General features: G+C 35.7%; 1 protein-coding gene and 2 non-coding genes across 4 annotated transcripts in view; 1 reads left to right on the forward strand and 2 right to left on the reverse strand.

The window, feature by feature from the left end:
• LOC138315552 (WW domain-containing oxidoreductase-like) overlaps nucleotides 1-14,675 on the reverse strand; it is a 76,535-nt gene extending 61,860 nt beyond the window's left edge. For both annotated transcript variants that reach the window (XM_069256659.1, XM_069256658.1), the window contains exons 1-8: nucleotides 14,556-14,675; nucleotides 12,435-12,499; nucleotides 11,910-11,967; nucleotides 9,204-9,382; nucleotides 8,419-8,614; nucleotides 7,720-7,905; nucleotides 6,538-6,796; nucleotides 4,780-4,983 (exon numbers count right to left, since the gene is read on the reverse strand). In XM_069256659.1, coding sequence (XP_069112760.1) covers nucleotides 4,786-4,983; nucleotides 6,538-6,796; nucleotides 7,720-7,905; nucleotides 8,419-8,614; nucleotides 9,204-9,382; nucleotides 11,910-11,967; nucleotides 12,435-12,499; nucleotides 14,556-14,650 — 1,236 coding nt within the window. In that variant the 5' untranslated portion in view covers nucleotides 14,651-14,675 and the 3' untranslated portion in view covers nucleotides 4,780-4,785. The remainder of the gene's footprint in view (nucleotides 1-4,779; nucleotides 4,984-6,537; nucleotides 6,797-7,719; nucleotides 7,906-8,418; nucleotides 8,615-9,203; nucleotides 9,383-11,909; nucleotides 11,968-12,434; nucleotides 12,500-14,555) is intronic.
• Nucleotides 14,676-14,910: 235 nt separating this feature from the next.
• Nucleotides 14,911-14,982, forward strand: Trnaq-cug (transfer RNA glutamine (anticodon CUG)). The gene has a single exon. It is a non-coding gene; the product is annotated as a tRNA-Gln (tRNA).
• Nucleotides 14,983-15,748: 766 nt separating this feature from the next.
• Nucleotides 15,749-15,820, reverse strand: Trnaq-uug (transfer RNA glutamine (anticodon UUG)). Its single transcript has one exon. It is a non-coding gene; the product is annotated as a tRNA-Gln (tRNA).
• Nucleotides 15,821-15,856: the final 36 nt, after the last annotated feature.

A 15,856-nucleotide genomic window follows, 5' to 3' on the forward strand; every position in this document is an offset into this window, starting at 1 on the left:
CTCACTGAAAAAGATAAATGACAAGATTTCAAATGGCTAGGTTCAAATCACTTGGAATTCCCCAGATGTAACTGACTTACATTGACTTCGGATGTGACACAAGAGCATCCATTTTGAAACTAAGGGCCTATTTCCATAACAACTGGTTGCCACCGAGGACATAACCCCTGGAAAAGTGTCTGTTCATCGATTCAGTATGTTGTCCGTCTCAAATGAGAAATGGTTACTTTCAGTTTCTTTAAATACGACAATAGATGTTCAACATTTCAATAACTATTAATTTTCTTATGCACAGTTAGGGCGTAATTAAATTTCCCGCGAAGAAAATGTTTGATTTTCTTTCTTACATCTATCACATACGATGTTAATATGTTTTACATCCGAGAAGTTCCGATTGAGGTTCCAATAGTACAGATAAAGGGTAAAGGTCAAAGTTCAGGTCCAAACAGGAAACAGATAAAAACACAAGGAGTGGACATGTGTGTATCAGTACTATTGAACTATAAATGGATAATTTATCTCTAATAATAAAGTCTGTGAACCATTGTTTAAAGATGCTCCACCGCCGACAGAGCATAAATGACATTCATCATTTGAACAATAGTTGGTGTTCAATCGTATATATATATATGTCTAATTAACACAAAAACTATAATAAAATAATTTATTTTGCCTTTGGTGCATGCGCAATCAGTCACTTCATTCCATATAGGGTATAATGACACGGAATTTTTTCGGGATGCAATTAATTATTTCTTTATATTTTCAACTTAAAGTAATTAGAAGCTCAAACTTTTCAATGGTGGTAATGGTGTAAAGTAAGTAACTTTTGTAACTGAAGAAAAATACTAAATTGTTTGCTCATGTTTTTGCTAGTGAGAAAATACCATATGTCAGCAATGGAGTATCTTTAATAAAACAATAATTATATATATGGCTGCATGTGATGATTATATATATGGCTGCATGTGTTTGTTTACACGTTCATAAAAGTATACGAAAAGCATGAGAAAATGTATCTCAAATTAGTTTCGTGGCTGGTTATGTTAAGGATGGTTATGTAAATTAATGAATAATATTGTGACAACAATCATGTTTTAACTTAAAAACAAAAGACAATACCAGGTACTTTTAGATTTCATTTAAAACAAGAGGCCCAAAGGGCTTAAACGGTCATCTGACTACCTTGGCAATAGTAAAATTAATTATATATGGTATCACTTTGTCAGGACCATGTCAGGATCATTTTCAATTTCTTTCAACAAATTTTATTTCAAACAAGAGGCCCAAGGGCCTTAACATATAGGAAATTGATTAGATATAGTGTCATGGCAGCCATCTTCGATTTCGGATCAACCAGAGATGCAACAATACTTTGTTGGGACCATGTAAGGATCATTTCATGCAAGTTTCAGCCAAATCGCACCGGTAGAACTTGAGAAGAAGTTCAAAATGTGTTTTCAAGATGGCAGCTGTGGCTGTCATCTTGGATTTCAGATTGACCCGAAAAATAACAACACTTTGTCCAGACCATGTCAGGATCATTTCATGCAAGTTTCAGCCAAATCGCATTGTAGAACTTGAGAAGAAGTTCAAAATGTGTTTTCAAGATGGCAGCTGTGGCAGCCATCTTGTATTTGGATCAACCCGAAAAATAATAACACTTTGTCAGGACCGTGTCAGGATCATTTCATGCAAGTTTCAGCCAAATCGCACCAGTAGAACTTGAGAAGAGGTTCAAAATGTGTTTTCAAGTTGGTGGCTGTGGCGACCATCTTGGATTTCGGATCGACCCAAAAAATAACACACAACACTTTGTCGGGACCATATCAGGATCATTTCATGCAAGTTTCAGCCAAATCACACCAGTAGAACTTGAGAAGAAGTTCAAAATGTGTTTTCAAGTTGGTGGCTGTGGCGGCAATCTTGTATTCGGGTCAGATGACCTCATAAAAGACAATGCTATTTTTCTGTATTTTTTCTATTTGTTTTTTTTTTCAATATACAGATGGCCTGACATTTTTTATGACATTTTTTATAGGACATACTAATTATACATAGGGCAGGTCCCCCTTCTAGCATCCCTTCCTACAGAAATTGGATTCTTAAGCATATTGCCATGGCCATTCATGTCTATGAGTCAGTGTTCCTCCTAAATGTAGAGCTGATGGTTACATGCATTATAGACCAGACATTGCACTTTTATTTTTATGAAATCAAATATTTACATGTGTCCAAGAATGAACCCTAAATCTCTTAACTGAATAACACAAACGTTATGATGCCATTATCTTTATAAAGCCAGGAATTGAGAGATGCGACCAACAAAAATGACATGAATATGAATATAAAGTAAAGATGAACACAGCAGAGATGAGCAGCACAAAGCCAGTCAAAATGTCGATATCATATTATCATCTACCATGAACTGTGGTATATAATGCATTAACATGCTTGATAGATCTATGATTTATTATTTAACGATAGAAAACAGAAAACATGGACAGTAATAGGACTGAACTGGTCAGCTCCAGTTTATAAGGCTGGTGAACCCTGCCTACCTATAGTTTTGAATTGAGTATTGAATCTAAAAATGAAACACAGAGATCAGAACGTCAAAATAATGGAATTACAGCATGATTATAAGACTCCCAATTCCACTAACTATAAATCAAAATTCCCAATACCAAAGGCAGAGTCCCTGCAAGGGAAATCTTTTGTGTATGACTGCTGTAGCCTGAAGGAAGTTGCTGGATAAGTTACTTTTTATCTATCACTATACACTTACTATTGTTTCTCTTTATATTTATCAATATCAAAATATACTGTAACTCTATAAATTGGGTGTGTCTCAACTACACTGTTTGACATTTATATGGATGTCACAGAATACTTCATATCCAGTGTCAAGGTAGCGTTCAGTGAGCCATGGCCCATAACTCTGTATTTAGTGACTTTAGCCTGTATAGAGACGATTTAGTAAAGTTAATTTTCATTCATAGAGCATACCAAAATATCACATAATACTAATGTTCTATATTCCTTATGAAAAATGATCCATTTTTTTCACAAAAACTGCAGTTTAGTCGATAATTTTACTTGTCAAGTATGGTATTCAAGAAATTCTAAGCAGCCCCATATGTAAACACTACATAATTCATGCCCTGACTTATTGATACATATCACTAGACATAACATCATTGGTGTTATCTATTATTACGATATTGCATAATTCTTATCTCTGGCAGTTATTTAATAGGAAATGTTTAGATTAATCGTGCTTTTTGGTATTGTTTTGAATACCACGAAGCACTTGGTGCCATCATGGTGTCCAAAAGTACACTATGCCTACACCTAAACAAATTCTACTGCCTTTAACAACAGTGATATCATTGGACTCAAAACAAAACTGATCACAACCATTAAAACTATTTAACAATTAACTCAGTACTGATACTGGATGTTTATGTTTCTTTACTTAGACATACATATGCTGCATAAAAGATGAGGATGGCAATATTTTAACTTAAAGTATATTCAGGATCTAACTATTCACCGATATTCAAATTGAAACTATCATCTTCTCAGTTTCTATCATTGCTTTCTTTCCAAGGCAGAAACAAAGATGTTTAAAAAGCAAATGACCATTTTCACAGAAACTTTCAGATGAACCATTCATTTGTATCATTATTAGTGTCTGATAACACTAAAACTACTTCTGGACTGGAAGTTCATGGACCACATAATGTAGTTGACAGAATTGGTAATAGGTAGCATTTAATCAAAACAATAAGATTTTAGTTCCCCATATAAATGTTGCCTACCTTTTAATGACTGTAACTGTTAAAAGGAAAGACATTACAAACAAATAAAAGACTGGCATTCTAATTCTAAACTCAAAGATCAAGGTCAACATGGGCTAGTTGTCAAATACTGGATCTTGATTAGACTATTTTATTCATGGTATTCTGGCGTTTTGCCAACAATATTTGACAATCTTAATCATTTAATGACTATATAGCTAGTTAAGGCCATACAAATTATTTTTTCTGTTTCCAGTAACCCGACCTACCCTATAAATTCAGTGCCGTTTTGTCCTCAAGCAAACAAATAACATCCTGAATTTTTTTGGTTTTGCATACAATCAGAAATTTTGGTTCACTTCTGTAAATTAAGCCACCAATAATCCCCTGGGAATTAAATTCATGGTTTATATAAGGTTGAATAAAATCTATTTCAGTTTATCACTGCAAGAAACTGGGAAGAAAAGGAAAAAAAAAATTCAAAAAAGAAAAAAAAATCCCTACCTACTACCGACCCTTCATGTTTAAAAGGTGTTATCGGAAACAAGTATAATTTTTTTTATTCCGACTAATAATTGTTAGTAAAACTTAAATACAATGAAAACAAAGTAAAATATCAACAAAATTACCAACTGTTATGTGAATCAAGGAATTCAGTGAGGCTGTATTTTCAAATTGTATCCAAAATATTCCAAGACCAAACATGAAGATGATTTTACCATTATTACCATTAATATTTTCCAAGTGAAATTATTTTTGAAATAGGGAAAATAACTACAGAATTTCAACTCTATGCTTTACATAAGCAATCTGCAATTAATAATTGAAAATATATTTTGGAATTCCTTATAAAAAGTACTGGTAATTTATTTCTATAAATGAAGTATCTTATTTTAAAAGAATTTTTCAAACAATGGAAAAACTAACCTCGCTAATATTGAGATTCACAGTAAGTATTTAAGTTTTCAGGACTTACCTTGTGTTATGTGTCGTTCGTCTCTTCTGTTGGAATCTTTGATGCCAGGATTTGTTCGCTGATGTCCCAGAGTTTTTGAGCGAGTTGGCTATCCTGGGCGGACTTAGAAGGTTCACAGCGACAACAGTTATTGAAGTACAGGCCTCCACAATCCCCTAGATCTGGGGACACTGCACAGTAGATGGTCGTCGCAGCGCCTTGTTGCTGGAGAAAAAATACAAAATATTTTGACAATATTGTTAGCATATTAAAGCAGAATATATATGATCATTAACTTTATTACATTCAGGATATTATAACAAGAGATCCCAGAGGGATCTTGGCCCCCACCAAAGAATGATCTATGTCTGACAATGGAAAGAGGGATCTTTTCTCTGCTTTTCAAACTTTTGCAAACATACTACATATAAAATTTGAGACAGATCGCTTCAGTACTTTCTGAGAAATAGTAGTAACAAACTTCAACTATCAAAATCCAAGATGGGTCCTTGGCGGCCATCTTGTTGATCGATCAGTCCCAAATCGAAATATGCACAACTAGGGCCCTAGGGGAACCTATATATGAAATTTGAGACAGATTCATTCAATACTTTCTGAGAAATAGTAGTAACAAACTTCAACTATCAAAATCCAAGATGGCTCCTTGGCGGCCATCTTGTTGATCGATCAGTCCCAAATCGAAATATGCACAACTAGGGCCCTAGGGGAACCTATATATGAAATTTGAGACAGATTCATTCAATACTTTCTGAGAAATAGCGATAACAATCTTTAACTATCAAAATCCAAGATGGCAGCCTGGCGGCCATTTTGTTGCCCGATCGATCCAAAAACGCATTATGCACAACTAGAGCCCTAGAGGAACCTACATATGAAATTTGAGAAAGATCCCTTCAGTACTTTGTGAGAAATAGCGATAACAATCTTTAACTATCAAAATCCAAGATGGCTGCCTGACTGCCATTTGGTTGACCGATCGATCCCAAAACGCATTATGCACAACTAGAGCCCTAGGGGAACCTACATATGAAATTTGAGAAAGATCCCTTCAAAACTTTGTGAGATATAGCGATAACAATCTTTAACTATCAAAATCCAAGATGGCTGCCTGGCGGCCATTTGGTTGACCGATTGGTCCCAAAATGCAATATGCACAATTAGGGCCCTAGGGGAACCTACATATGAAATTTGAGAAAGATCCCTTCAAAACTTTGTGAGATATAGCGATAACAATCTTTAACTATCAAAATCCAAGATGGCTGCCTGGCGGCCATCTTGTTGACCGATTGGTCCCAAAATGCAATATGCACAATTAGGGCCCTCGGGGAACCTACATAAGAAATGCGAGTCAGATCCCTTCAGTACTTTCTGAGAAATAGTGATAACAAGAATTGTTAACGGACGGACGGAAGGACGGACCACGGACAAAAAGCGATTTGAATAGCCCACCATCTGATGATGGTGGGCTAAAAATGTACATTCTCTCAAATATCAATAAACTTTCCAGGAAAAAAACCTCCTCCAAATTGTTCATATTCATTTCAAGATGTTTCATGATTTTCTTTTGTTTACTTTTTGAGAAAAATTAACTTATTTCAGATAAATAATGAAAACGAGTCAAGTCTGACAGATATTATTCATGTACATATATAAATGTGACAAGCATTGGCCCAATAGTTCTCTTTGATGATGAATTACTTTGATAATGCCTTTATACATCATCGTATGCTGGATCAAGTGCAAAATCTATATCTTTACCATGCTCTTTGTGAAGGGCCTTGCAACAAAAGCTAGAAGTTTGTACAGCCACCAGTTTCGCATCAGACTTGAACTCATCAGGTTGCCAGGGTGAACAGAGTTGCAGACAACTCCCTGAGGAGCCAGTAGTGTATTAAGGTGAGCAGCGAAGAGGACGTTACACAGCTTACTAAGGTTGTAGGCCCACAAGTCACTATATTTAGCCTGGCCTGGTGATAACTTCTCCACACAAATGTTCTGCACTGATAGGTCAGTTGCCCTAGAATCAATATAGACCGTTTAGTTGGTTATTTTCATGATTTCACAGGACATTGCTATGAATGCAAAAGTTTGATCCATAAAATCTTATAATCAATTTTCTCTTTATTTCTGGCTTTCTGATTGGACTATTCATTTTTTTCATTCCACGATGAATAAAAATCTGAGAAACCCGACGTTATCATGACGTCACAATAGAAATATTGATGTTGCGTATCGATTTTGAAAAAAATAATACCTTGGAAAAAATTAATGGAATTGTACCTGTAAACGTATTTCATTTTATAAAGTAGCCTGGAAAATTAATTATAAGCATTGAAATCACTATTTTTTAATTTCATCGGGGTATGAAATAAATTTTGTTTGCAAACTTTTGTGAGAATTCACACAGTTTGCAAACAAAATTTCTTTCATACCCTGATGAAATTAAAAAATAGCGACTTCAATGCTTAAACGAAATACATGTAGCTGAATATAAAATGTATACAGTATATTGTTTTTAATGCTGTCTATTTATCCAATTAGATAATCCTATTGAGACTTTTAGAGGTGCCAATTGTGCAGATTTTTTGTATTGCAATCCATAGGGAACATATTGATAAGTAGAGCAGTAATGATTAACTAGCTTTATAAACTGTGGTTTTTAAGTCATCTTCATTTTTTAAAAAAAAATGCCAAATCCTATTTTCAGAACTTTTTTATTATGATTTATTTGTGCCCCTAAGAAAAAGTACATGTACACTTATTAATTTTGATAACAATATAAAGAAAGACAACTCATATCTTTTGTTTGTTTGAGTTTTACGGCCCATCGACAACTAAGGTCATTTAGGGCCAAATAAATAATCGAGAGGTTCTGGCGAGGTCAGTTCCCCAGAATAAGGTAACTTAGATTATAAGGTCAATATGACCCTATTTACCCACCGGTGAGACTCTGACGACAATACAATGACACGAGACGGCTGTGATGATATTAGAACATCCCTCAATAGTTTGGTCAGATAAAAATGAGCCAGGTGATTGACTTGGAAGGTGGACTCCAGACCGTCCTCAGTGGCTGTGTAGGGCAGGCCAAACACTCCCGCATTCAGGATCAACAGGTGTAATGGCCTGGAAAATTAACACAAAATTTTGATATTGAGTACTTTTTTCTTCTACATTTTGTTTTGTTTTTTGTTGATGCTGTTACATATTCTATCAACAGCTTAATCCATTTCATGGAATGCCTTCCTGATTTTCTATAGTGTGTTGGGAGTATAAGTTAAGTTTTTCTCCTTGTGAAAAACTGTGATGCCAACATTATAGTGCTATCTCCCTGAAGAATAATTCATACAAAACCCATAGTGACGTCATATCTACAATATCCAAACCAGTCATAGCAGAACCCAAGTAATTTTAGTGATGAAAAAGAGTAGAAGATTCCATTTCTATACTTCCAAGCCAAAGGACTAAACGTATAAAGCCTTCTTTAATGCTGCCTAATTGTGAAGTATCAGTCTATACCTAGTATTAAATCAATGTAATATTTTTAAATGCTGAACTGATCAAAATACATAAAAATCAAAAAGTCTTAAATGAATGTGTATACTATGATATCTGTCTTTCACTATACATTCCCATTACCATTTCTTGAGTTTATACTCTTCAGCAAAGGCCCTGACACTATTAAGAGAGGCCAGGTCAAGGGCCATGACTTCCACAGTCGCTAAAGGACGTTCTTTCAAAATGGCTGCCTGACACTCTTTTGCTGCTGCGGTGTTTCTACAAGCTAAAACCACCATTGCTCCATGTAGGGCCAAAGTTCTTGCTGTCTCAAAACCTTCATTAATAGAAACACAATAAAACATCTATTTTAATATGATACTAATTAAATAAAAAGATAAAGGATATAAATCAACATCTAAAAATATTGGGGGCATACACTATCCAAATCACAGAAGAATCACTACAGTTAAAGGGAGATAATTCCTAAAATTCACACCATAACTCTTTGGCATCTTTGACTTTCCAGATCTCTTTGTGCATTAATGTATTTTTCTTCTTTTATTGTGATAATGTGGTTTTGTATTATTAAAATGGGCATCTGAAGTATAACTAGAACTGTCGCCAGAGTGGACGTCTAATACTACCCGCCGCACAAATTTAGTAATAACTCCATTAATAAGACCCTATATAGTTTACTCAACTCCCCTTTATGTCAGAGTTCTGTGTACCAAATTTTATCAAAATCTGTCCAGTAGTGTAGGAGGACTTCTCCGAACAACCCAATTCCAGTATACCACCCTTCACTTTGTTGCGGGAGCTATAAAACGTATCTAATTAGTAATCCTTGATATTCCGCTGACATTAACTATGTTGTGATTTGTTTGTACACCACAGACTGCTAATTATGTATAAATCTAAGATACCTATTCCTGTGTTACTCCCAGTAACTATGGCATATTTCCCTGAGAGGTCACGACCTTGAATGACCTGCATAGCTGTGCTACTTCCATCAAACTTTTGGCGAAAGTCAAATCTGGATTTCTTCACCTCCTCAGCAAATGCCAATCTTGGGTCAGTGTATGTTGTCCTGGAGTTTATATGACTGTAAATGTTTAATGAAAAACATTGGCAGGTTTATAAAATACAGAAGCTATCAATATGTAAAGGATTTTTTTTATACCTTAATACAAATGTACCACTTAAATATCTATTTAGTGTCCTGATGAAGCCCTAATAGTGGCGAAACGGGTCGACCAATAAATATGAAACATTGAGGTCTCCTTCGCATGTTGTGATTGTAGTTAACCTTCTTTGCTGTACCTCTTACTCCAATAACCCTACATATCTCCGGATAGCCAGCCTAGGGACCCAGGAACCCATCACCCCACCCACCTACAAAACCAATGGCGTTGGCTCTACCCCCCTGCTTTTAAACATATATAACATTTATAATCAATATTATTGACACACATATCTAAGCATTGCAAGATGTCAAATTGTGGGAGGAAACTATATGGTATCAAGATAAACATATACTCTGGTCACATTAGTAGCAGACCAGTGTATGTTTCACCTTCATTGATTACTGAAGGGAGATAACCAAGTATCGATGGTAAAGAATTCTCTGGCATCATGTCACATTTATGAACAAGAGGTCCATGGGCCTTAACGGTCATCTGACTCATTGCACAAAACAACAAAGTCACAGTATAAAGTATTGGTTAAAGATTAATATAAACAATACGTGGAACTCCTTAGTTGAATATGTAAGTTTCTGAAATAGGTAAATGTCATTTGTTGAACAAACTTGGTAGCCCTTCATCCATATATGGTTGTAACCCATTCATGGATTAATATAAGGAGGAGTCAGATTTTAAAGCCAAATTTCAGCAAAGCTTCCATTTTGGACATCCGCCGTACTATCCCCAAGGGTCTTAGCTCGGTCCTTTATAAAATATGATTGTCCTCATCTGAAGTTCCCCCTTCTGAATCAATTAAAACCCCTATAGACCAATTTTCCTTGAGATCGGAGACTGAAACCTGAAAACAGGAAGTGGGTCAGCGGCCATCTTGGAATACCAAAATCTTTACAGAAATGTTTGCATTTTGTTCGGCATCAATTTAAACCCATATAGACTAATTTTCATTGAGAACAGAGACCGAAACCTGAAAACAGGAAGTGGGCCAACTAAAATTAAGAAAATTTGCCCTTTTGGTGCCCCACCCCTCAGCCCCTAGGGGTCGGACCAGACTCATTTATATAAAATATGATTGTCCTTCCCCAATGATGTTTCACACCAAATATGGATGAAATTCATCCAAGGATGAAGGAGGAGTAGAATTTAAAAGCTTAAATTAAGAAAATTCCCCTTTTGGGTCCCCGCCCCTCTGCCTCTAGGGATCGGACCTAACCATGTATGAAATATGATTGTCCTTCCCCAATGATTTTTTACACCAAATATAGATGAAATCCATTCAAGGATGAAGGAGGAGGTTTTTTTTTTTTGCCTTTTGGGGCCCCACCCCTCACCCCCTAGGGGTCGGACCAGGCTCATTGATATAGAATATGATTGTCCTTCCCCAATGATGTTTCACACCAAATATGGATAAATTCATTCAAGGATGAAGGAGGAGTAGGATTTTAAAGCTAAAATTAAGAAAATTTCCCAATTTGGGGCCCCACCCCTCAGCCCCTGGGGTCGGACCAGGCTCATTTATATAAAATATGATTGTTCATCCCTAATGATGTTTCACACCAAATATGGATGAAATTCATTCAAGGATGAAGGAGGAGTAGGATTTTAAAGCTAAAATTAAGAAAATTTCCCAATTTGGGGCCCCACCCCTCAGCCCCTGGGGTCGGACCAGGCTCATTTATATAAAATATGATTGTTCATCCCCAATGATGTTTCACACCAAATATGGATGAAATTCATTCAAGGATGAAGGAGGAGTAGGATTTTAAAGCTAAAATTAAGAAAATTTGCCCTTTTTTGGGCCCCATCCCTCAGCCCCTAGGGGTCGGACCAGGCTCATTTATATAAAATATGATTGTCCTTCCCCAATGATATTTTACACCAAATATAGATGAAATCCATCCAAGGATGAAAGAGGAGTAGGATTTTAAAGCTTAAATTAAGAAAATTTGCCCTTTTGGGACCCCACCCCTCAGCCCCTAGGGGTCGGACCAGGCTCATTTATATAAAATATGATTGTCCTTCCCCAATGATATTTCACACCAAATATAGATGAAATCCATTAAAGGATGAAGGAGGAGTAGGATTTTAAAGCTAAAATTAAGAAAATTTGCCCTTTTTGGGCCCCATCCCTCAGCCCCTAGGGGTCGGACCAGGCTCATTTATATAAAATATGATTGTCCTTCCCCAATGATGTTTCACACCAAATATGGATGTAATCAGCTCAAGGGTTAAGGAGGAGTAGGCTTTTGTATAAATAGTCTTACGCACGACGCACGGCGCACGACGACGGACAAAACACGATGACAATAGGTCATCCTGACCTAAAAACTCCTTTTATAGGTAAGTAATTCTAAAACAGGATATAGCCATAGTTTTGTTTTCTTACAATTTTCTTAACATAACATATACCAAATACACATAGCAACTTACTCCACATAGAAGACAGTTCCATCATCAGCTACCTTCCTCTCCCAGCCAAATGGCAAATCTTGAAAACAAAAATAATCTACGTATTAAGAAATACATAAATAAAACAATCAGATTGTCTTTCATTGCATTCTAGATATGAACAAAACTGTTTTGAAATAGAATGACCATTTAATCATAATAATATCATAATCAATCATTTAGGCTTTCAAGCTAAGGCTTTTAGTGTGTCTGAGAAAAGTACAAAGTGTATCATATTCAGATATGTTTTTGCTGACACAGTGAATCCTCGATAATCCAGACACTGATAATACCAGCCTAAACCATGCAAATTACGATTTTCTAAATTTTTTGTGTTCTTAGTTAATATGTAACTGTATGGTAGTCTGTTTCTAGATATTTCTGTTGGGACTGCATATTTTCTGATTTATCAGCGTCCAGATTATCGGTAATTCACTGAATAGGATTTGCCAGGTTTATTGAATTGTAAAAATTTCTGGTAGAAAACTTTTGACCATCAGTACTCACCTCCCTTAACAACTTTCTTTTTACCAGATCCAGGATGTTCCCACTGGGTTGCCTTTGTACCATGACTGAAAGTAGGCATATCAGAAGTCATGTTATTTGAACTTATTGAATCAATGACATGATAAAAACATTTTCATTTATCAATTGAATTCCCCATGTTTAATTTCTTTGAATACTTCTCATTCTAAATTATTTAATTAATTTTGATTAGTCACACAATTAAATGAACTAACATATTATTTCCCTCTAATTACCATGGCTATAGGATTCACATATGCACCACCCCAGGCTTGTGACATATTGCATGGACACCGAAAAATTAAACTTCCAAATCTAAATCTTGAGTTCTGTCTAAATTTTAAATTCTATTATGTTAAACAATTATTATATCATATAGGCCTACTACTACTAGTATAGGTAGACTTTAAAGTACATCCTTTTTTTTAAATTATGTCTTCTACTTGAAATGTAAAAGACAATAAACAAGTAGAGCTTCGCTCTTCCATGCCGTGCATGATTCAAATAAGTACTCCAGGTAATCTACAACCTGAAGACAGGTCAAAAAGGTCTGGAGATACAGAAAAGATATGCACCTGAAAATGAATTTGCGTTTGTTAAGTTGTTAAAAAGTCCACTCAATTTTCATATAATTTGGTTTTCTGTTAAATGTCATTATGCAGTTAAAGTCCAATGGCCCGTCTTTTATAAACTGAACCAAGCTTGTGTTTCTGAGACGTTGTGACATTTTGCCAGGTTGGGGACACTCCTGTATGTGCAAGACTGTCCTGCATTTGAGTAACATTCCTGTATCTGAGGGATAATTTTGTAACGCAAATGCAGGATTCTGTGAAATGAAAATGGATAACATTGTTTAAAAATTTGTATAAAAAATTGTGTCATAATTTTCAGATAGCCATTAATTGATTGACGACTCTATGTTTTTTGTGTATGAACAATATTTCACAGATAATTACCAGGTCCTGTAGCACCGCTAAATCTGGCTATATAGCTAGATTTGACTATATAGCCAAATCTGACAACACGTATAGTGGACAAATGTAAACAAAAGTGACATACCTGTCACAAAACAGGGTACACATAGAAAATTGAATGACGAATCTTGAAAATCGGCAAAACGAAATTTTTTTCTCATCCAAGATAATTTCCGGTGATTTTTTAAAAATCCGTCGTTGCATTTTTTGGTACTCGCATCCATTCATCCTCATGTTCTGCTGTAAACGATGTAAAATCCAAATTTCCCATTTGAAATATGCCAAATATCTTTTTGTTTATGAGCCGTCTATAGCACTTTTTTGCACACGAATAATGTTGCACGGGATCTGCATGCTTCAAGCGCACCTGTGGCCTGAATCTTCATCAGGTGGATGTTTATCTGCAGACGACACAACGACGCCATATTGGTTCGCCTCGCTATAGTTTTGTTACCGGGGACTAGTGATAATGGATACTAAATAATTGCAACGATGGAACTGTAAAAAGTCACCTGCAAATGAACAAGTAGGCAAACATTATTCATATCACCGACTTACATGTTTCGTCATCTATGCTTTCATATTGCACGAGAAAAATGTGACCAGATCTCACCTGTTTGTTTACATTTGTCCACTATACGTGTAGTCAGATTTGGCTATATAGTCAAATCTAGCTATATAGCCAGATTTAGCGGTGCTACCGGACCTGATTATTTGCTTTGCGTAACAAAATTATCCCTCAAATACGGGACTGTTACTCAAATGCAGGACTATCCTGCATATAGCGGGAGTGTCCCCAACCACAGGAGTATATAGGGGTATTCTTTTTTATATATTTGTACTATATATTATTGACAGAATGTCAAACCCCTGTGACCCAACCTGTTCGCAACTTTCCCTGTTTCGGCCCAGTCGATCTGCCCAAAGGCGTCTGCTTCTGGTTTTATAAAAATATAATAACCTACCCCTACTATGTTCATATAGTAGGGGTAGGACATAGTATTTTTTCAAAACCAGATGCAGACGCCTGTGATCTGCCGTAAGACATTCAAATGTCAATGGTCAAACTTTCTACCTAGTACACGTGAGTCTCCGTGAAAATATCAATCATGTCAGTGTGGAATCATACTTTGCATAGAACACTTTCCCTTCTAGTGTAACCCTTTCCTCCCATCCAGGAGGCAGCTCATCCTCACTGTCAGTATCAAATATGGGCGCAGACATCTTTGTTTTCACTTGGAGGGGATTCCCTTCTGCCAGTGACGTCATTCAAGAAAAACCGGAAGTACAGGAGCAAGATTAGAGGATTTTTCTTCCTGTAGCTTGTGTTTAGTCTAGCTCTAGTTCTTATTATCATTTTGATATTCATTTAAACAACTAAATTTTACAATCGTTATCACTAAAAAGTGATTGATTGAACACTTGACGACATACTAGCTTGACAAAATCTTTATATACTATATTATTTTCCTGAAAACGTAACTGGTTCTATGGTGTAATGGTTAGCACTCAGGACTCTGAATCCTGCGATCCGAGTTCAAATCTCGGTAGAACCTGACAAACTTTCGTTTTTCTTCTCTTTTTATTTTTTATCGAAATACTGATATGAATTATGATGTGTTCTATAGTTCCAACTAGATTGCACTGCTTCGATTTTTTTTTATTTTTAAAATAATCATGCACCTATTTACGAAAATTCGTAAATGATTATAAATGTTAGAACTTACGTACCCGGCCTACTGTAGATGTTAGAACTTACGTACCCGGCCTACTATACCATTCGGCCGGGTACGAATTGGTCCCTATGTGTAGTATATAATACGTTTACCAATTGAACCATACTTTATTTTCTGGCTTTACGAATACATACGATACAGTAGAAATCGCAAGTACGAACATAGTATCTGTCGTATTTCAAAGTGATCGTAACATCTGGAAATCGACGATACTTCTGTTAGTTTTACTACTGAATAGTCTTTTGAACTGGGAAGGTTTATTATTTTGGATGAAAAAATGCAAGTGAATTGAAATTGAATCACATTTCAGATGGTTCACCAGACAAATTGAATCACATTTCAGATGGTTCACCAGACAAATTATATACATGTATAGTATGTTTCTAGTTAGTATGTTTCTAGTTTGAAACATTCTACATCTCTTTCAATCATCCATGTAACAGTATATCCGGATTCACCCAAACAAAGTAGTTTTACCTTTCAAAATTAAAAACGAATTCAACGAAGTCACATGTTAATTTGTTTACATACTCTGTGAAACAACAAAAATAATACAACTTTTAAATTAAAAAAAAAAAACGAAAAGAGGTCCTACCGAGATTTGAACTCGGATCGCTGGATTCAAAGTCCAGAGTGCTAACCATTACACCATAGGACCGGCATGCCCCTGCAGGTGTAGAAGGAGTTTATAAAG

The sequence above is a fragment of the Argopecten irradians genome, chromosome 2 (genome assembly GCF_041381155.1).
Source record: "Argopecten irradians isolate NY chromosome 2, Ai_NY, whole genome shotgun sequence".
NCBI lineage: Eukaryota > Metazoa > Mollusca > Bivalvia > Pectinida > Pectinidae > Argopecten > Argopecten irradians.